This window comes from Natator depressus, chromosome 1, assembly GCF_965152275.1.
Source record: "Natator depressus isolate rNatDep1 chromosome 1, rNatDep2.hap1, whole genome shotgun sequence".
Taxonomy (NCBI): Eukaryota; Metazoa; Chordata; order Testudines; family Cheloniidae; genus Natator; species Natator depressus.
Genome location: NC_134234.1, coordinates 255,819,927 through 255,842,230, shown reverse-complemented (window position 1 = coordinate 255,842,230; position 22,304 = coordinate 255,819,927). Strand labels below are relative to the sequence as shown.

Genomic DNA, 22,304 nt, shown 5'->3' with positions numbered 1-22,304 from the left:
TCTCAGTGAATCCCAGGAAGAGGGGTGCAGGGCCTGGACTCCCACCCCCCGCTTGGCTCCTGTTACTGCCCAGGTGCCCCCCCCCACTCTGACTGAGCATCAGTGATGCATCCGATGAAGTGAGCTGTAGCTCACGAAAGCTCATGCTCAAATAAATTGGTTAGTCTCTAAGGTGCCACAAGTACTCCTTTTCTTTTTGTGGATACAGACTAACATGGCTGCTACTCTGAAACCTGAAACGATCCTATTGGCATTAGGAGTTCGCTTTCTCAAGAAGTGTGGCCCTAACCATGAGCCATGGCTTCTCGCGCACCGCCGTACGGGAAGGGAGAGGAGGAGGGAGAGGATGACGTGTAAACGCGCATGCGTAACGGTGATCGTACGCCCTTACGCAAGGCGCCGTGGAAGCGGCTATAAATAACGTGTGCGCGGCCTAGCCGCCCCTTTCTACTAATTCGGTGCGCCTACCCGGCGGGATGGTAAGTGGCGTTGGGGCGGGGGCGGGTGCGGGTGCGGGGCCGGCTCTCACCATCCCCGGGCATCGTCGCCATCCCGGCCCCGGCCGCCTCCGCTTCTGCCCCCCGATGCCACGGGGGCCCTGCTGGAGGCAGCGCGGGGCCCATTTCTTGGCGGGGAGGGGAGACGGGGCTGGAGAGCGGCCCCCTGACGGGCGGGAGGGAGGGGCGGACGGACGCTCGCTGCCTGGGCTTGGAGAGCGGGAAGCGGGGGAGGAAGGACTATGACGGGCCTGGGGCGGGGGCGGGGGGGCTGCAGAGCCCCCGGGTTAGAATCGTTTGTAGGCGGCTCTCACACGTGTTAGCTGCCGGCGGGGGTGGGGGAATGACTGGGGAGAGCCCGCCTGGCACCACGGGACAGCTGGGCTTTGCAGAGCCGCCGCATGGCGTTCTCCGGGCCTCCCGTAACTTCCTGCGGCCTGTTCTACGCCAAGAGCGGGGCGCTGCCTGTAGCGTCTCACTCCTCTTCGGGAGATCGGGGGCTACGGATGGGCTGCAGCACAAAGCTTATTGATGGGGGCTTCAGCTGTGGTTGATTCACTCCCCTCACTCTTTAAAGTGAGGCTTTGCTTTGAAAAGGGACAGGCGGTGGCAGATCTGCCACCTGTATATGTCAGGGTCTGAGATGCTGACTTTAGGGCTAAAATGTGCTTTTGCTGGCTTGAATTTTGCTAGTCTGGCAAGGCAGTGCAGTTGAGTGTAAGGTGAAGTCTCGTCTAGCTTGTGTGCCACTAGTATTGCTGAGGGAATTCCAGTTGCAGGGCCAGATCTTCTCAGAGTAATAATGTCTAAAGCTGTTTTGAAGTGTGGGGGGGAGGAGGGGAGTTTGCACAGGTCCAAGTGGCAGCGTTTGGTCTTGCAGAGCCTGTTGTTGTTGCTGGTGCTTACAGGCAATTTGCAAGAAACTGGAGATTGCTTGATGAACTTTAAAAGCAACACACTACTATACTAGCTGCCACAAGATAAAGCTAAAAGTTTTAGAATTCAAGAGGGTTTGACTTCTGGAAAACGAGGGTACTGTAGTTAAATTACATGGATCAAGTGAGCCCAGAATTGTCTATTATAGGGCTTCTTGCAGCTTCCTTAAGCATGTAGTGTTTGCCACTGTTCCAATAGGGATACTAGGTTGGATGGACTATTAGCCTGAGTTGGTCTCACAATTCTTACGATCTTATGTAACCCATCTGGACACTTCAGTCTTAGGGTGAGTGTGCAGAGCTGGCAGTTAAGAAAAGCTTGTTTTTGTAAGCTAATCACATTTCATCTAAAAGTGATTCCAACAAAGGTAGACCCCATGGAGCAGTTTTTGTCATGTCACTTTTCAGAGTAGAATCACATTTTGCTATTATCTTCTGTAATCTATAAGGATTCCCAGGTGTGTCCATTAATTTTTGCTTTCCCCTTAATAGACATTTAGTTAGAATGGCACTTTGGGTGTTCAGAACCTCATCCTCCAAAAAACTTTTGTATTGTGTCTTTAAATTTTCCTCAGTCACGTGAACAAATCTGATTGACACATGTAAGGCCCTGATGTAGTCACCATTCTAAAATGGTAACACAGAGCTGGTGTGGAGGAGAGGAACGTGTAGAAGGCAGGACATACTGGTATGCCTGTGTAATGGCCCCCTCAAAGGGAACAAGAGAGACAGCAACTAGTATGCCATTAGGGGCAAATTAGTCACTCAGGCAACATGAGTGTTAAAAGTATCTCCTTTTTTTTGTAGTCGCACCGTAAGTTCTCAGCTCCCAGACATGGATCCCTGGGCTTTCTGCCCCGCAAACGCAGTCGTCGACATCGGGGCAAAGTGAAGAGCTTTCCCAAGGATGACCCCAGCAAACCCATTCACCTCACTGCCTTTCTTGGGTACAAGTCTGGCATGACCCACATTGTCCGGGAAGTGGACAGGCCTGGATCCAGTATGTATTCTCTGCTGCTCTTGTTATAGGAGGTCACTGTACAGCTTTTTTTCCCTTCACTGAGGCAGTGGGAGGAGACTATCAGGTTCACATGGGTCCCTGGATTTGATTCCAGTCTGATTTCTGCCAAGTCCTTGCTGTTCTTTACACTGGCTCCTCGGCTGTTGTTTCCAGTTGCTAGTTATAAAAGCGAGCTCCCAAAGGCTAGTGGATATGTCCTCGCTAGTTCCAGACTTAGTGCCCAGCTGGTGATTGGTGTCTTATTTTACTGTAACGGCTGTTCTTGGGGTGTGTGGGTGACTTGCCAAGGAGCCCCACTGGTAGAGCTGTGTTGTAGCAGGCTACTTATGATGATCTTTTTTCGACGGGCGGACATAATGAAATCGCCTCTGGCGCTTTTTGCTGACTGTCGAGTCCTGAATGTAGTTCTGTTATCAGCCACCACACAGCTCAATTTGGCTACTCCATTTTACATCACAGGGCCAACCTTGGGTTTAAGTATAGCATCTAGTCACCATTATACCCTTAGGGTGCTTAATAGCTCAGATGGCTAATCAAGGTCCCCTGGCTCGTGGATCCCACTGACTCCAGCTGCGTGAAGACCTTTTAGGGGGTCACTGGCCCCTCCTGATACTTTTGGGGGGGTGGTGGTGGTGTTTCATCTGCTGTGGTGCTAACTGGCACAATGTGTTTTTTGTCCTTCCCAGAGGTGAACAAGAAGGAAGTGGTAGAGGCAGTCACTGTGGTAGAGACTCCTCCCATGGTCATTGTGGGCATCGTGGGCTATGTGCAGACTCCCCGTGGCCTCCGCACCTTCAAGACCATCTTTGCTGAGCACATCAGTGATGAGTGCAAGAGACGCTTCTACAAGAACTGGTAAAAAAAAAAAAAAAAAAAAAAAAAAAAAAACATGGAGGGAGAGACCTCAGTCTGTGTTCCTTGCATTGCTGGCTTTGTTGAATGAGTGTAGTGCTATTGCAGTTTTTAGTCTGAACAATTCACTTCAAGGCTCCCACATCACAGCCAGTGGTTGGCCCTTCGGGATCTAGGTGCTAGGCTGAAGTTTTAGTCTGATCACATAATAGTATAAAACAGCAACTGGCTGGAACAGTGATTGCTCACTGCTTGTCAAGTGCTGTTCATGGTGGGGCTTGGGGATCAAGTTAACTGTCTGATGTCTGCATGAACACACTACACATGATGTTTTTTCTGTGGATGGACATAAGGAAATTGCCTTTGTTGCTTTTTGCTGAGTGTTGAGCATAGTCCTTTTTGTTCAGGGAAGGGGGGGGGAGATTTTTTTTCTTATCACTCTTCCATGCATTGCTGTCATGCCTTCACATAAGGTCACTCTGACAGTAGGGCTCCAGTGGGGTTGTCAAATTCTCCTTTGCCTATGGGATTAGGAAGTATTTCTCCTAGATGCTCTTCATGAACTTCCCACACTGCCAGGATATTGGGTATTGCATGGGTGTCCTCTTACGTCAGCTGCAGTCCAGGGTTGAAAGATGTAGGACTTTGTAGACTTGGAAGCAAGACAAGAGCATTTACAGCAGTATTTTAAGGCAACAGATAATCAGCTGATAGGCACTGTCGTGTTGCAGAGCAGTGCTTTGATATTTTGTGAATGTTTTATACTGTGTATATTAATATGCTTTGGATGAATTCATGGCAGCTCCGCTCAGCTCTGGCAACCCAGCCTCTGTCTGATGAGCTCCAGGCTCCGCTTGCTGGTGGAAAAGATTCCTTAGAAGCTGGCAATGAGCCGAAACCAACTTGGGTGGCAGCTCCTTCCGCTCACCCCCCTTTCCTTGGGGGACTGATGAAGGGCTAAGCCGTACCCTCTCTGCTCTGCTCCTGAAGGCACAAGTCCAAGAAGAAGGCCTTCACCAAGTATTGCAAGAAGTGGCAGGATGAGGAAGGCAAAAAGCAGCTAGAGAAGGATTTCAGTAGCATGAAGAAGTACTGCCAGGTTATCCGGGTCATAGCTCACACTCAGGTGAGTGTTCTGACTCCTTCACAAAGAGGGCTCACGCTTTGGGATACAGAGAATCCACAAGGGCTAGGGTGGTCCTGCCATTCTCTACAGAAACTCACTTCACTGCTGCTCTCATATTCCCTGTCCCCCAAATCTGGTGCTCAGTATTAATACCTAATAGTTATGGAGGGAGTGTAGTCTACTCTACTGGATAGGTCACTGGACTAGGACTCCAAAGACCTGGGTTCTATTCCCAGCTCAGCTACTGGTCTGCTGAGTGAACTTGGGTGAGTCACTTCCCCTCTTGTACAGATGTGAAACCGAGGCACATGGGGATAATGATACTGAGTTCCATTGTAAAGCAGTTTAATCAGTAAAGCACAATATAAAAGCTGGGTATGGTTTTATTCTTGACTTCAAAGGCTTATGCAAACGACTATCAAATCCTTGCTGTACCCCTTAGAGGTAAGGAGCCCCAGCCCCATTTTACAGGTGTGAAAACTGAGTTTGGATTGTCTACAGCAACTTGGTGCGTGCACACGTGTGTATGTAGGTGTGTGTCAGAGCTGGCATTGGAACTTGAGTTCTTGGCCTCCATCCTGTGCTCAGACCAATAGACCACCTCATCTCTCTGATTATAGTTACAGCTAGAAATAGGATTGAATGTTTTAGCCTCCTTTCCATGGGGGCCAGAGGATCCCAGGACATCTCCTTCACTTGGTTTTAAAAAATGGACGGCTACTATAGCTTCAGACCAAGGATATGCGGGCAATGCTCTCCTGTGGAGACCATCAGTGGCTTATATTAATTAGGTCATTGCTAAGCAGTGTGAAACTCTCCTCTCCTTCCCACCCCCGTGTGAGTGCCAAATACTTCCAGACTGAGAAATGTAATAGGATCTCCTGTGTGGGAATAAGTGGAGTAAGCTGTCTGCTCACAAGACTAATATTTAGAGATGGCCTCTTGTGGCAAGCAGCAAAGGGGGGCGTGCAGCTGCTGTCAGCATTTTAATGTCAGTCCCCCTTTTCCCAAATATAGTGTAGAACACTGGGTGTGATGTCACCTTACTTAGGCTGTTACCCAGTCCCAGAGGCTTTGTCTTCAGTTCTTTTTTGAGATCCTCAGCCTGGCGACCAGCTGTAAGAGCGGTGTGAGGCATGTATTACTGCTGCTCTGTGTAAGTTCAAAAGCTTCTCTCTCTCCAACAGAAATTGGTTCAATAAAAGATATTACCTAACCCACCTTGTGTCTTTACTGCTTTTCTTCTCATTCCCTTTGGTGATCTGGCTGCCAGAAACGTAGGCCTGTCTACTTACGTCATTGTACAGTCTTGATAACTCTTCCCCTTACCCCCAGAGCTTCAGTCTTCCAAGCATTGTGTATATTGTGACTGGGATACAGCAGAGGTGGAAAAATCCATCAGACCCAGGATGTGCATCTCAGAAAGATAGATTGCACTAGAGATCTCAGCACTTTGCCTGGGTTATAATATAGCTAATGTGAGGTCTGTGTTCCAGATGCGTTTGCTTCCGCTGCGGCAGAAGAAGTCTCACCTGATGGAGATCCAAGTGAATGGTGGCACCATTGCTGAGAAAGTGGATTGGGCCCGGGAGAAGCTGGAACAGCAGGTTCCTGTGTCAACTGTCTTTGGCCAAGATGAGATGATAGACGTGATTGGAGTCACCAAGGGCAAGGGATACAAAGGTAGATGTTATGGCCGCCTCCCTCTTATTTCCCCAAGGCTTCAGTCTGACCAGAACCCAGAGTTTAGTGGAGAGTTGTTTGTAATCCCCACACACTCTCTTGCCCTGGTACATAGGGCATGGGTCAGAGGGGTATCTTCAGTGTTAGTCCACTTCTGATGTGAGAGCGTTCAATGATGAGGCCATGGAATACGTGCTGGGCACAGCATCCGACATCCATGAGGAATCATTCCATGCTGCCTTCCTTCTGAGAACAGCACTCAGGGAACAGTTTGGGAAAACACGGGCAGCTGTGGGTGGGTTTTCTGCAGAGTAGTTACTCACAAGACCCATGCCTAATCGGTACGCTGATCTGAATTTCTGTTGCTGTTGCACTGGATACACATTCTCATTACGCAGCAGCCACAAACTGTGTGCATAGTGTCGTTGCAGGTTAATTATAAACACCTCTGTAAAAAAGGCACATGCCACAGCTGAGCAGTTATGACAGTCCTATAGTGCTGTAATGTTTTGTTTTCATTTTTCAGGGGTCACCAGCCGCTGGCATACCAAAAAGCTGCCCCGCAAGACCCACAGGGGTCTGCGGAAAGTAGCCTGCATTGGTGCTTGGCATCCTGCTCGCGTGGCTTTCTCTGTGGCCCGAGCTGGTCAGAAGGGATACCACCATCGCACAGAAATTAATAAGAAGGTAAGAGTCTGAGATGCATATTGAAGTGTCCTGGACAAACTAGAGTCCTGGTTCCCCCGGATGGATTGTCAAGGTCACTGCAGAATCATCAAGCAGACTGAAGGTTTCAGACTACAGTTCAGGCTTTATTTGTTTGACTAGAGTTGCGGGCCTGCAAAGTAATTCAGCATCCCTAGCTTACTATACTTACCAACATGCAACTTGTTAGCATGTATAGGTGCTTAATGAAAACTGCCAAATCTGCACCCTGCCACTGGTTGGCCCTGTGCTGAAGGGCAGTGATCTACAGTGAGCTCAGACTGTGCCTAGGACCAGCACTTAAGCTGCTTTGTTGTATTTTATATTTAGGGCCCTACCAAATTAATGGCTGTGGAAAACGTATCGCAGACCGTAAAATCTGGTCTCCCCTGTGAAATCTGGCTATTGTAAGGCGGTCATGGTATTGCCACCCTTATTTCTGCGCTGCCTTCAGAGCTGGTGCCCCCAGCCATCCAGCTCTGAAGACCGCGTTGCCAACACAGAAGTAAGGGTGGCATGATATGCGGGAGGGGAGGGATGGCTTTGAGTGAGTGACTGCTCAGGGCATTGGGCGGGGTGGTCACTTCCTCTTCTCCTGCATGGGCTGCTCCCGGGGGCAGGTCAGACCCACCTCCACAGCCAGCACAGAAGTAAGTGTGGCATTATCATACCATGCCACCCTCACTTCTGCAGTGCTTCTGGTTGTGGTGCAGTTCCCATCCAGCATCTGCCACTCTTGCTGCCCAGCTCTGAAGGCAGCACTGCCAGCAGCAGCACAGAAGTAAAGGGGGCAGTGCCACGATACTCTCCTCTTCTCCCCACCCCCCCCCACCCCGGACTGGACCTCCATGGTTAAAACTGAAATTTCAGATTTAAATATCTAAAACAATGAAATAGAAGATTTTTTTTAAATCCCACAACCGTGAAATTTTACTAAAATGGACTGTGAATTTGGTAGGGTCCTAGTTATATTTAAACATATCACAGCAAACCAGTTGGAGAAGGAGAGGCTGATGAATAGTTACACCAAAAGAGGAGGAAGAGTTGTCCAGTGAATAGGACACTTGGGTTCTGCTCTCAGCTCTGCCACTGCATGGCTGTGACCTTGGGCAGGTCACTGAGGGATGTCTACACAGCAAAGAAAAACCCTGTGGCTGGCTGCATGGCAGCTGGCTTGGGCTTGCAGGGCTTGGGCCCTAGGGCTGTTTTCATTGCTATGTAGACTCATGGGCTTGGGCTGGAGCCCAAGCTCTGGGACCCTCACACCTCACAGGGTCCTGAAGCCTGGGCTCCAGCTCAAGCCCACTAGTCTACACAGCAATGAAACAGCCCCGCAGCTTCAGTCCATGTTGGTTGGCACAGGCCAGGTGCGGGTTTTCTTTGCTGTGTAGACATACCCTTAAACTTTTCTTTCCCCATCCATAAAAATGGGATAAAGCTACTTTAACCCACTCACATAAAACACCCTGTGATACTATCTTGGTAGGTATTGTTGCAGGTGTTAATAAAAAGTTGAAATCCGGAAATTCAGCATAATTGAAATTAAGGGTTTTTTATGAAATGGGTAGGTGGCCAAGAGCCTCTGTACACACCAGTTCTAAGGAAGTTAAAATACTTTTGATTTGTTTCTGTTAATAGGGTGCCGTGGTGACAAGTTAAAATGCAGTGACTGATGCATTGGCTTCATGATAGAGACAATATTTGAGGCTCTTAATTGCTGCCCCTAAACACCAGCCACATTTGTTTTCTACATTTCTGTGTGCTCAACAAATTTCATATGGATTTGAACTGCTGTTTCTGGGTTAGGTTCTTTGCTCCTGTCAAACCATTTGCACATGCAAAATAGCATTCTCCTTTTGTCATCTTAGGTCTACAAGATTGGCCAAGGTTACCAAATCAAGGACGGAAAGCTGATCAAAAACAATGCATCAACTGACTACGATCTGTCAGACAAGAGCATTAACCCTCTGGTGAGTGGCTTTCCAGCTGTTAAAGGTTAAGTGTGTGGAAAGGGTATGGGAATTTAATCCTGGACTGTGAGCTCATAAACCAAACCACTTATTCTAGTCTAGTCAATACGGAAAAGCTCAGGTACTGCAGGAAACGATATTGATTCCTTTGGTTGCATTCTTCTCTATCAATATTGAACAAGTATAGTACTGTGGATTGCTGAGCTGTGTTTGGTTGCAACTTAAGAGAATGGTGTCAACTTAAAAATTACACTTGTGTCTGTTGTAAAGGCCACAAGGATTGGAGGGAAGACTCAAGCAGGTGTAGGACCAGAAACAACTGGTTCATTGTCTAGATTTCAAGTTTGTGTCCCTTTACCGTGGTCCTGATCACTCTTGGGCCTTAAACCCCCCAGTCAAGTTTCTGCAAAATTTGGGCTCCTGTGTTTTCAGCTTGGATAATTCTGTTGGCCTAAAATTCTCAGCTCTTTTCAGCTGGAGAACCTTTCGATTTGACTTCCATGACAGTGTGCTGTTGCTGTGGATCATTAAATGGTTGCCTTTCAGTAGTGTGCAGCTAGAAGGCCCTCACAGAGGCCTCGAACACTGAAGTTTTAGCCAAAAAATTAAAAGAAATGTTCGCCTCTTTAGGCCTGAATTTTTTATTTTTTTTTTTTGTTCTTGGCTGAAGAGAGAATCAGTGGTAGCTGGGAGATTTCATTTAGGGCAAAGTGGCTAGCCAGGTTGTCGCTCTGGGGAGTCTTAGATAGGAAGCTGAGTGGTGAAGCATTTATAAGTCATGCTGTCTGCCTTAGGGGATGAGCCAGTGTAATGTGCCAGCTCTGTGCAGTGGAAGAGCAAGAGGCAGCCAGGCAGGACAAGTGGAAAGGTGGGGGGGTGGGAAGAGCTAACTGAAAAGTAGCTTGTGGCTTGCTGGGAAAGCATAATCCCTGTGTCAGAGCCCATGACATAGCAGCGTGAAAGGACTAAAATCTCCAGAGGCTGCTCTAGTGAATGCTGGGCTGCCACAGCTCCTTGTGGAGCCATCCAGCAGCACAAAATAACTGTCGCTCTGGCCACACATCTTACTTACCTCCTCTGGTCTGCCTTTCATGTCTTGGGCTGCTCAGAGCTCTTGTACCTATGCTTCCTGGGGGTTTCCCTGGGAGGGACGTCTGCTGGCCGTGACCCCTTTAGAGCCAGCATGCGTGCTGTGCAGGAACCTCGGCACCCGCAAAATCAGAAGGCATAGTTCAGTTTAGGCCAGTACTTACTGCTACTGCATGGTACCGTGTGTTTAACCATCCTCTCTCTACTCAGGGTGGTTTTGTCCACTATGGGGAGGTGACCAATGATTTTATCATGTTGAAAGGCTGTGTGGTTGGGACCAAGAAGAGAGTCCTAACTCTGCGCAAGGTGAGAAATTCAAGAATATTGGTTCTGCCAATCTGTGGGAGGGAGCCAGGATTCTCTGTTCTGTCTTGCCGCATGCTTCAAATTAGAGTCCCTTTACCCCAGAACGTTGTCTTGTTTGATAATGGATAGGGCTTTCCATAGCAAGCTAGAGGAGAAGACTTGGGAAGAGAGAGTTGCCCTAACACAGGAGTGCACGCTGCCTAATGCTAGTGCACTGCTCTTCTGAAACACTTATCAGTGCCACTGCTGGGCGCTGGGCTACTGGTCTCTTCAGAATGCTACGGCCTGTGTTTGGTTGTTAATGAAGGACCCTGATGCGTTTGAGAACTCATGTGGCTCATGAAGCTTCTCTTGTACAATAGCTTAGCTTTTCCTTCTGCCTATTAATGCTAACCTGTGGTGACCACTCCATCCCCCTGTGCTCCTGCCTTGGTTGGTGTGATAACGGAGTGACTTGCCAACAAGTCTGCTGTTAGAGCAGCCGGTGTGTTACCAGGCTTTTCAGCTCCTTGCTGTGATGGTGATTTGGATCATGTATGTTGCCCACAGAAATCTCATTTTAAAATACCCAGTTAGGCAAATTCTAGCAGGGAATGCAGGTCCTCTGCTGAAAATTGCTGACCTGGGCTGCCACATTTGAACATGTCTCTTCCCCACAGTCCCTGCTTGTGCAGACAAAGCGTAGGGCCCTGGAGAAGATTGACTTGAAGTTTATTGACACAACTTCCAAATTTGGTCACGGCCGCTTCCAGACAGTGGAGGAGAAGAAGGCTTTCATGGTAAGGGCATTGATCTCCTGGAGCTCAGTTTTGTATTGCATACCTTTGTATCGTCTTGCTGCACAAGCATGCGTCTTTGCAGACTTGACAGAGGTGGGTGCCAATGCAGTGTGTTCCCACCGTGAGAACTGCCGTTAATAACTCAGCCATTGGGTCACTGGCACACGTGTACTCACGAAGCACAGCACAGGGGTTTGTTCCAAGGCTGTGTAACTGTCCAGATGAAGTTTGGAATCCTGTGGGAGGTTCATTTTTTCAAGACCCATGTGATTGTGAACTCATTTCATCTACGTAGCCCTTGTTACCTGGAGCTGGGTGAGGCTTGGATGCTGCCCCCACCCCAGCATATGGGCTGTTCGGTGATGAGGCCATGGAACTAGCACTGGACACAGTATCCGACAGGCATGAGGAGGCATTCCATGCTGCCTTCCTTCTGAGCACAGCTCCAGGGAACCGTGCGCAGGTTGCTGCAGGCAGCAGAGCAGGCTCTCTCTGCCCATGGCACATTGAGTATCTGATCTGTCCTTGGTGAGAAACAGCAGATCTCTGGTCCCTCCTTGAACAGTTTTTAATGTGGCGAAAACTGGTTCTGAGTAAGATTTTATCCACCATTTAACACTGCAGGCTTTCAAGAGGTGGAGCTATTTATAAGCTGCTTAATGCTTTCTCAGGAAGAGGAGGCAGTGATGATGGCTCTAAAGTTAGCTTTGCCACTAGATGGTGCCAGATTTTATATTTAAACTGTTAATTTGAGACGGTGCATAGCAGTGTAGCTTCACCAGCTTCCATTTCTGCTGCTTGCTTCAAGTTCAGCCACACACTTAAGCTAAGATCTGCACCATAAGTAGGCCTGTGGCCATTGTCTTCATTAGTGGTTCAAAGCAAAGGTAATCTTCCACAATGAGGTACTGAGGACGGTGGGGTCTCCAACACTGGGGAGATGGTCAGTTCTGCTAGGTAACTGCATGTTTGGTTTTTTTGCAGGGACCACTCAAAAAGGATCGTATCGCTAAAGAGGAGACCGCTTAACATCTGGAACAGTCCTGTGCAGCTCTGGGGTCTGCCTCAGACAAATAAAACTCCAGATCTTTTCAAAAATACCAACCCTCTTGCCTCTTGCTTTATGAATGTCTGGGTAAAATCTGAGATTGCTTTTGCTGTGAATCTTATTCATATTTAGCTTTAGCTGGGTCACCACGGTAACTTGGGGCTTCATGTCCTACCTTCTGCACCATGCTTTCTTTGCAAGAGGGTTCCTGCAGCACAATGAAAATTCTCTCACCACCATGACCCCCCTTCCTTTCCCCAATCTGTTTTTGTGGGTATGAAAGGGAGCTGGTATACCAAAAACACAAGCCCTCATGCTCCAGGACGTAATTCATCCTCTTAGGAGGAAATTTCCCCTACAGGGGAAGTTATTCCATGATAGCCTACTTCAGGATATCTGCACCTGGAACTGGACTCTGATGGGAACAAGAAACTGGACTAGATGTTACCCTGTTGTGATCTGGTATGGCAACTCTCGTAAACTTAATGCTTGGAGAAAGTACCAAGGCAACAGTCCCTGGAGTTCAGAGTCATCTCTCCATAGAGTGTTCTGCTTCCCTCATATCCTGCCCCCTCCACCATGCTTTATGCCTGCCTTGAAGGGACCATATCTGGTATGTTTAGTCTCCATGGCACTTAGGTCCCTCAGACTGCTACGAGGTGAGTAAAGCCAGGTGGAGGGCTGCCCTTGGGGAACTAGATTGACCCCCACATTCTTTATGCAGGTCCCCTTTACACTTGTCACTTGTACACTTTTTGAAGGTGCTTTAGTGGGGCAACAGCCAAAGTATTCTGGCTCCCCAGCAGTAATTGGCATGGGAGGGGAGAAGCAGAACAGGCTTCTCCCTACCATGGCTGTTCTCTGTGTATTCCAACCCCTTCCCAGTTGGTTCCCTCAGATTAACATTCTCCCCTGCATTCTAGAACAGGAAGGGGTGATGCAAAGCTTCCTTGAATTGCAGATTCTTCAAGTGCTTGCTCATGCTGATTCCTTGCTAGCTCTGTGTGCCTCATGCAGTTGCCAGAGATTTCCCCTCAGTGATATCCATAGGGCTGGCCCCAGCATCCCCTGGAGCCCTGTGCACGTGTGCTGGGATAAGGGGTGCCACCAGCTCCACATCCGCTTTCTTACCACCCGTGTCGGTTGCTTGGAACAACCGTGCTCTTTCAAGGCTTTCCTAACACCACCTGCATCTGTGCTTGTTCCACTGTGACCACTTGCTCTATAAGAGTACAGGTTTCTGCTGCGTTCCTCATGCAGTTACCAATCCTGGATATTTCCAGGGCCATGACATGGTGGTCAATTTATACCGTTGCACCCCACTACGCCATCATCCAACAGGCCTGTGACTTAGTTTGGGTAGAGCTGTGTTGCAATCAGCATGTGTGTGAGCTCTGAGCCCACCTCTGGGGATACTGCTTGAGTCACCTAGCATGGAATGGACATAAGCAAGCACTCAAAGTGCTTACTGGCCTTTGGTAACTGTTGCTCTTCGGGGTGTGTTGCTAATGTCCATGACAGGTCCTCTTACCCTTCTGTCAGTTACCCGCAAGAAGTTTGCGGAGCCAGCAGTGCCCCTTATACTGGCACATGTGTGCAGGGCTCCAGGGGGCGCTAGGGCCAGCCCTACAGTTACCACTAGGGGAAAAATCTCCGGCAACTGCATGTGGCGTGCACACACCTAGCATAGAATGGACATGAGCATCGCATCTTGAACAACAACGGTTAGAAAAGGCAAGTGACCCTTTTCTAGAAGTGTAATAACGTCCAGATTTAGAATCTAAAATGAGTTGAAAATCTCTCTAATGTCTGGACTGGAGTGCCTTGAGTTTCCATGGCAACGGCGGATGTTACTAACACCGATGAAGTGAGCTGTAGCTCACGAAAGCTCATGCTCAAATAAATTGGTTAGTCTCTAAGGTGCCGCAAGTACTCCTTTTCTTTTTACTAACACCCAAGTGGGAGCAAGAAGAATTGTCCTGCATGCTCTGTTCTGAGGTGTTAATTATGGCACTGGCTGTTACCAAAGGAGCAGTAGGGAGGTTGGCATGACACATTCATATGTATGACAGCAGTTTAATTTTCCTGAATCCCCGCCCCATCCTTGCTTAAAGGCTTTTCCTCCAGACAGACAGCCTGATGCCACAGAAATAGCTTGAGAGAGAGATGTCATTCCATGTTCGTCTGGCTTCCTGATAAATGTGTGATGGGGGGAGGAAGAAAGAGAGACAGACTGAGCTTTGGATCATTATTCTGACCCTCTATGTAAGAGCCAAGTGGTATTACTGCACCACTGAAAATAACCAGTTCATCTTGAGTTCCAGGCTGAACACTCCTCTCTCCTCCCTTCACCCCACTTTGTTTTAAGTCAGGTAAAAGTGCCGTGATTGATAGAGAGGGCACTTGTGAGAAATCTGGCTTGGTTTCCTGCTGATGGCATAAGTACACGTATTGCATCTAAGAATAAGTACTGTTTATGGGCACCCTCGTGACACTGGCTAGGAAAGCACAGGAGCTTACAGTGATGGGGGCCATACAAGTGCTGAGATCTAGTCTTATGCTTCAGGGCATAAACTGATCACTGTCAAAGGTCAGAAATTTTCCTTCCTGCCTGTAGCCCATATGGAGGAAATAATAATTACTACTTCTTCTGACGCATCCAGCAGTGGCCACAACTGAAGGTACTGCATAGTTAAGCCCCTGGCTCCATCCAATCTTGAATGAGACGAATAACTGCTCTTGGTAGACCTGATGTAGCAACTGTTCATATTAAAATGAAAATAGCATGAAAGGAGAGATTTGGGACCCTGTTTGTGGCTTAAAAACTTGCCACTGCTCAGGTAAGGTGACGCCAGCAATGGCGGGATAAAATGGGCTTTTCCTTTAAAAGAAACTGCAAGGTTACAAAATTCTACTTCAGGCCCTGGTGACTGCAGAGCAAGTGCAATTGACATCGCCAAGGGTCAAGCAAGAGCTGAGCAATGGAGGGAGAAGGGCTTTTCAGTCCAGCTTCTGCTACCTGTTTACTCTCATTGACAAACAGCCTTGAGAGAATGTCTGTTAAAGGTTCAGCATCCACGCTGGGGGGGGGGGGGTACACAGATTAGATAGATATAGGGGGTGAGAGGCCATCATACGTTTGTGAGACCTCAGTTCTAGCAAAATCAGGGGAGACCAGAGTTGACATCAAATTCCTGATTCTTTTTTCTATGCGGGTTTTAAATTATATCTACTCAGGCCTTCCTCTTAAGCAAAAAGCCCCAAGCTCAATTTTTAAAATCCTTTGCGGCTCCCTTTTAAGCCTGTTCCTCAAGCGGCACTTTAAGGACAAAGGTGTAATGGCCAGGTGTGTCACAAGATGGTGCTCTTCCCTCTGGAGCTGAATACAGTAATTATGCCTGTGGTGATGGCACTCCTTAGAAGAATTTGACAGTAGGGGAGGCTGTGGCCTGTTGAATGCCCAGTGTGGGTGCATGGGTTCCTTACTACAGCCTGGGGCAATGGGGAGTTAGGGCTGGGCGGCAGCAGGCTGAGGGTTCACTTAACCTCTCTGTGGCCATTTCTCCCTCTGTAAAATGGGGAGAAGATGTTTCCCTGCCTGTCATGCTTTAAAGCTGTCTGGGATGCTCACACCTTAGAAGTGCGGGGTAAGCTAAACAGTGAGGGGTTTGAGGCAAACTAGAATGTGCTACTTGAGAATGAAGTGGGCCAGCAGGCAGTCTGCGGGCTCAGTGCACGGGCTTGTCTAGCAGCGCGCTCTCCCCTCGCTCTCCCCTGTCCTGCAGCAAAGGCTGCCTCCTGTGTTTAGAACACAGTCTCCACAGCAACAGGCCACAATCAACTGAGGTCACAGATCAGGGCTTCTCTGGGCTCAGCCTGGAGGAGACTTGGCTGTGAAGACAATAAATGGTTTCTAAAACCTAAAGCTTGGAGAACTGGCAAGCAGGGCAGAAACCAGCTTGGTTTTGTGTTTGTGTTGCAAGGGGCTGTTCTCATATTAAATGTTCTGTTATGCAAGTCCCTCTTAAAACAAATGAACGCTTGGCCCTTCTGAGGCTCTCCAAGTACCTTACCCACATTGGTTAAACTTCTGCCCCTGTGAAACAGGCAGGGGTTATCTACATTTAATATAAGAGGGAGTTGAGGCAGAGCTTCCCCCTACATAAATCACTTGCAAAAGATCTGACAGTCTGGTAAAGCTAGGAATACAGCCTGGCCTCCAAACTGCCAGCCCTTTCCGTCAATCACTGGACTTTGCTTTCCCTCTGTTCTGAGGGCAGTGGGAATCCAGACCCCGGGGCACAAGGCCTGCAATTCACACTTCTGCTCTGAGGCCGGTGGAGCCCACAGACCCAGGACACAAGTATTGGAATCCATGCTGCCCGCCTGCAGGCAGAGCAGGAATCGCAGTGTGGAGCATCTCGGGCTGCTCCAGGAAGGGGCTACGAGTGCATTTTTATTGTCTTGCTGAGGCACATCTGGGCAGGAGCTGCCTGTTTCCAAGCTCTTCCCCTTCTTAGAGATGAATCAAAAAGCAGCTGCAAATCTCTAAGGAAGACAAAAAACGTCTGAGGATGCCTCGGGGGCAAGAGCGGGTTCAGGTTTGAGGTCTTGGCTCCCACAATTAGCTTCATGAGTGGCACAGCTGATGTTCTTGCATTTCGCCCAGGCCTCTGCCTTTGATCAAGCGACAGGTGGAGAGCTTCAAATATGCTTAATGTGGAAGGGGAGCTTATTAACATGCCCAAGGGGAATGAAGCTGGGTTCACGCGGCATGTGGCTGTTTTCTAGCACAGGTTTAACCCAAAATGAATATTTAACATACTGCTTTTTGTGGTTTGGTTTGAAAGTGCTGCTCCTCAGTCCCCTTCACTGCTAGATATATTATGGTAGACCCTCCTCAGCTCAGCCCCCATTGTATTGGGCACTGCACAAGCTGAAATGAAAGATGGGCTCTGTCTCTGAACTCAGATTTTGTAAGTCTCAGGCCAGTGCCTTAACCACATGATCATCTGTCCGCTGTTCACCTGCTCGCTCTTCACCCCCAGTTCTCCATCATCACATTCACTGGCTTCCCATCACCCCCGCCCCACTTGCTTTTCAGACTTATCTGCAGACCGACGCCAGATCTGGCTCTGTGGCACCACCAAGCCCTTTCTGAGTTGGTCTCCATCTGCTCTGTCCTCCTTCCTATTTGTATTTGTCATTTTTAGTTGTGCTGTCACTGTCTGGAAACTCCCCCCTGCAAAGTCATTGCTTGGTCTCTTTAATCGTGCCTAAATTTCTCTGTAATTCATTATCATGATTTCTTTTTTTAAAAGGAAGCAAATTACTCAGTAGGGTACAAAAATAGGATTACACATTACCATCTGCAATTGTGCTAGGATAAAAGTGTCTAAGGGACATCAACCCACATGCTTGGCAATCTACTAACTACTGTCCTGGCATGAGGAAGCAGCTCCCCCAATGAGCATAACTTAAGTGTCCTTTGTGGCAGTTTTACACCTTGCCTCTGAAATGGCAACTGCTACTGGCCATTACTGGCGATGGGATACTGGCTTAGCCAGACCACTGGTTTGATCCTGTATAGCAGTTGCTATCAATTCGGTGACATGTTTTGGGGCTACTGTGTGCATGTGAAAACTCTATACAAAGGACTGCGTGGCAAGCTCTGCTTGGTGCAATCCTGTTCTTGTGGAAGCCTCCGTCCAGCTGCACTAATAGCTCTGTGGGATGTGGACCCTGGCACATGGTGTCAATCATTCTGACAACCCCTGGGAGAGTGTTGGCACGTGGACATTCTCCGGTAAGGCATGGTCACTGGGCAGGTGTTAGAGTGGAACTGAGGTGCCCCCAAGGAAGGTGCACAGGGTGCAGATTATCTGTATTGTCCCTTGCTATTGCTCAGTTGGAGTATGGAAAACTAAAGGGGCTCCCCCCTTCCCCCCCAGCAAGGATATTTTGCTCAGGTACTGGTGTTTCCCACGAGCTAACACCACCTGTTCCATGTTAGACCTGGGAAAGGGCCCTGAACATTTGACATGATGATCTGACAGAAATTGTGGCCTTGAGGTGGCCAGGAGAAGCTGAAGGACGCTCCCTGGGTTCCCAAGTCCATCTTGATCACAGGGTACGTTGCACGTGTGAATAGCTGAAACACCCGAGCTGGGAGGAACTGCCACAAGGCTTCACTGACTCAGCAACATTGGCTCCAACTTGGGCAAGAATCACCAGGAGGAAGGAAGGTGCAGCTCCACTGACTTCAGCTGGCTTGTTCTGACGCAGCTGTTGGTTGGCTTAGAGGGCAGCCTTTTCCTTGGCTTAGAAGGTTTCCATTCTGTTCAGATGGAGTCAAATCCATGCGGGCTGGGTGTGTGATAGCAGTTGGCTAGAGCAAAATAGGGATGGACATTGGAAATTACACATGGTGCTCTGCTAAACACACTGCTGTCCTGCCCTGCTAGTCCACTCCTACGTGTGCCTTCTATAGCTATACCAATGCACCTCACTCCAGATCTGCAGTGTCTTGTTCTGTTCTTCTCTTGGGGTCCCTACATGCAGCTCTGTTTCATAGAATCATAGAAGATTAGGGTTGGAAGAGACCTCAGGAGGTCATCTAGTCCAGCCCCTTGCTCAAAGCAGGACCAATCCTCAGCTAAATCATCCCAGCCAGGGCTTTGTCAAGCCAGGCCTTAAAAACCTCTCAGGATGGAGATTCCACCACCTCCTGAGGTAACTCATTCCAGTGCTTCACCACCCTCCAAGTGAAACACTGTTTCCTAATATCCAACCTAGACCTCCCCCACTGCAACTTGAGACCATTGCTCCTTGTTCTGTCATCTGCCACCACTGAGAACAGCTGAGCTCCATCCTCTTTGGAACCCACCTTGAGGTAGTTGAAGGTTGCTATCAAATCCCCCCTCACTCTTCTCTTCTGCAGACTAAATAATTCCAGTTCCCTCAGCCTCTCCTCTTAAATCATGTGCCCCAGCCTCCTAATCATTTTCATTGCCCTCCGCTGGACTCTCTCCAATTTGTCCACATCCCTTCAGTAGTGGGGTGCCCAAAACTGGACACAGTACTCCAGGTGTGGCCTCACCAGTGCCGAATAGAGGGGCGTTTCAGCTTGTGGAGGTGACCTGCACTCACCTGCTATAAGCCACTGTGGGTTGGGGGAGTATCTCCCTCTACTAGGTGAAGCTCTGTCATTTGTGATGAAGGTCTGTCTACCAACCACAAAGGAGGTGGCTCTGGTGTATTTGTGTGTGTGTGTGTGTTTGACTCCCACTGGCATGCCATTACCCGCTATGGACCTTGGCTTGGTTTGAGAACCATGTAGGTTATGGTAGTTCCCATGACTTTTGGGGAAGTCTTTCCCCTTCCCCCACTGCACTGTTGAATCATGTGTTTTTTCAGCAGTCATCAGCAAACTGTGGTGAGCGTTAAATTTAGCTTGTGCTGTACCCGTAACTTCCTCGAAATGCCACAATGACGTTGCCTGCCTGAGCTGAGCTTTCAGGGCAAGCAGGGGTTTCCTCTGGCTTTGAATTGGGAGGAGAGGACATTCTAGAGATGGAAACCTCACATGGTTTTCTTCCCTCTTGCCCATGCCAAAGGCAGCTACAGGGCAGGACTCTAGGTGCTCTGTGGCAAGCTAGATCTCAACTCTGTGCCAAGCCCTTGGGTTTCTGCAGTGCTGCCACCCAGTGCATCACATGTTCTGTGGCAGATTCAGCTGCGTTCCAAACCAGAGGATTTTACCCAAGTTGGTTTCGAAATGAGTAACAGGCTCAGTGCAGTAGCCCCATGTTCTTTGCAGTGTGCTGCAATATCTTGCACCAACATGAAACTGCACTGTGGAAGCTGTCCAGGGAGGGCGGAAGTTGGAGGTTTTGACACTGAGCTAGAAAGGTGCGGGCGGTGGTATCAGTGTTTGGCGCCTTGGAAAAAGTTGAAGCTTTTATTGAACTAGGGTGAGGATGTAGCTCCTCATTTCCTATCATGTACAGGCAGGTTCAGAAGTGACTGTACATTCTGAGGAGAGGGTTTGAACTCTTTGTTCCCCAGCAAACCCTGAAAGTCATCAGCTGTCCTAATGGTCTCTGCATCCAGTAATGATAAGAAAATTAATTGGACGTTTATGCTTATATACCTGTTGTGAAAAAGTTAAAATATTTATATTTAAATTACAACATTCGGCTCCAGAGCAAATGCCCTATAGAGAGAACTACTTCTCAGAGCTATTGTTTCGGGTGGTCTGCAGATTCAGGCAGCCAATACTGCATCGATTTACACCTGGTTCTCCTTTTGAAGGATTTCTCTGCAACCATAAGCAGTAGAGCCGAAAGAAAGAAAGAAAGAAAGAAAGAAAGAAAGAAAGAAAGAAAGAAAGAAAGAAAGAAAGAAAGAAAGAAAGAAGCTGAGATTCTGTGGCACAAGTCTGCCGCTGTGGAATTGCTTAACTTGGTGATAGAGGCTTCCCCTACAGAAGAGTAGCTCGCTACCAAATACTGAAGCGGTAATTTTCCAGACTGTGGTCATCACAATCTCTGTGTTATCCAGCATCCTTATCTGAAATCTGGATCAAAACAAATGTTCTATTTTGTCCCTGTGGCCCAAGTAGTTAGCCAGTATTCAGGACCATGCACGTTGCTTCCATTAAGAGGAGAAATCAATCATATGAGTCAGATATAATCTTTGCGGTTAATCCTGGTTATTTGCAAAGTACACAAAGTCCTGTTTCCCTGAACACAGGAGAATCACACAGCAGCAGGCAATTTCCTTGCTCCACAATTCCCAAGCCTGCCCTCTAGCAAACTCTGTGCCTAAGAAGTTCTGTCCCTTTGCTTCCTCCCAGAGTCACAATCTCACCTGCTTCTCTGGCCTTCTGCCTCCAACACACACAGACAAACAAACCTAATCTCTAAACCCCTTTGCAATCAGGGAAACTTCTGTTAATCTATGTGAGTTAATTTTTGCACAGGCCTTGCCATGTGGCTCATAGCCGTGGGTGTAGCTTCTACTGTTTCTGGCTACCCCACTACAAAAAGGTGCTTAATTTTTCTCTCCATTTACCCTGAAAAAAGGAATGCTTAGCACACCCACTGATTTTAACCAGGTCTGTGATCACCTCTGATGGCAGCCCTTAACAACTTGCAGCAAAACAGTTGGCTTTTATGAAACTCCAGTTTGGCAATGTTTTCAGCTATGCTCCATGCCCTTAATAAAACAGGGGTCTCTCTGTGCAGCCATGCAGAGCCTCAAGAGCTCTCTTTGAGTCCTGATGTCTCAGCAAAACTCCTTCTATTCAATGCTCCCGACCCCAGCTGTTTCTCCCAGCAAGTGATTGTGAATATTCTTCTCCTACAGGAGAGGGGCTGAGCATGCTGCTTCCATCGCGCTCTCAGCCCTCTCTGTGCTTCTTGGCGTGAAGGGCCGTTAAGGGGAACTACTCTCTGATATAGTAGTTTAATGTGGCTTGCCAGGTGTCTCCTGCCTGTTCCTGCAGCTGTAAACAGCCCAGCGCCCTGACATCAGTGATGAGGCCCAAAACATCAATGTGACTTTCTAAGGTTTTTGGGGGCAGAGGGGTTGCCTCTGTCCAAGAAGGGAATTTCCCAGCCTTGTTCGCTACCTCTTCTAGGTTTCATTTTATAACACCAGTGGTGAGTGGAAACACGAGGCTGATGGGAAGCGACAGAAGGGGAACACAAGACGTCAAAAGTCATGTCCAACTTCCTCAGAGGGACTTAAATATTAAAAGTGAAGCACAAACTCAACAGCCACCAAAACTGCCTTTCATGCTAGAACAGCCACAAAACAATTGTTTGCTTTCTTTTTAAAGGAGAGAGAGTAACCCAGTTTGGGTAGCAGGGCTGTCTTTCTTTAAGCTGCCTATCTTGGCCACTTGTCAAAATTATAACACTTTGCTTGGCCACCTGGGGCTCTTAAAGCCCTTAATACAAGCCCCATGTGCATCATTTCATAGCTGAGTAAACTGAGGCTCTGGTGACCCGGTTTCTGAATCGGTTTTCCTCTCGCTTTACCTCCGCTGTGTCCCTTCCTCCCAGCCCCGCACTCCGTGAAAAGAAGGCATTGTCTCCTCACTGTTATTGTTGGCACTGCTGGGATGATGAAAAGTGATCAAGAAGGGGGAACGAGAGGCCCCAGCCCCCTCCGCTGGTCCCCTGGGAATGTGGCGTGGCCAAGCTAGGTGCTGAGTGGGTGTTGGAACCTTTCTCCCATGTTGACAGTGATTCAAGGGGTTGGGGGGGGTACTCATCTGAACCCATC

The 22,304-nt window shown here is 48.4% G+C and overlaps 1 protein-coding gene and 3 non-coding genes across 4 annotated transcripts; all 4 read left to right on the top strand.

The window, feature by feature from the left end:
* The first annotated feature begins 345 nt into the window (after window positions 1-345).
* Window positions 346-12,063, top strand: RPL3 (ribosomal protein L3). Its single transcript, XM_074941594.1, has 10 exons — window positions 346-479; window positions 2,240-2,432; window positions 3,140-3,308; window positions 4,296-4,431; window positions 5,928-6,114; window positions 6,641-6,801; window positions 8,688-8,789; window positions 10,089-10,184; window positions 10,844-10,963; window positions 11,948-12,063. The coding sequence occupies exons 1-10, from the start codon at window positions 477-479 to the stop codon at window positions 11,990-11,992; spliced, it is 1,212 nt and encodes a 403-aa protein (XP_074797695.1). The 5' UTR covers window positions 346-476; the 3' UTR covers window positions 11,993-12,063.
* Window positions 4,249-4,295, top strand: LOC141981106 (small nucleolar RNA U82P). Its single transcript, XR_012637661.1, has one exon. It is a non-coding gene; the product is annotated as a small nucleolar RNA U82P (small nucleolar RNA).
* LOC141981102 (small nucleolar RNA U83B) lies at window positions 6,280-6,371 on the top strand. The gene has a single exon (XR_012637659.1). It is a non-coding gene; the product is annotated as a small nucleolar RNA U83B (small nucleolar RNA).
* Window positions 11,315-11,407, top strand: LOC141981101 (small nucleolar RNA U83B). Its single transcript, XR_012637658.1, has one exon. It is a non-coding gene; the product is annotated as a small nucleolar RNA U83B (small nucleolar RNA).
* Window positions 12,064-22,304: the final 10,241 nt, after the last annotated feature.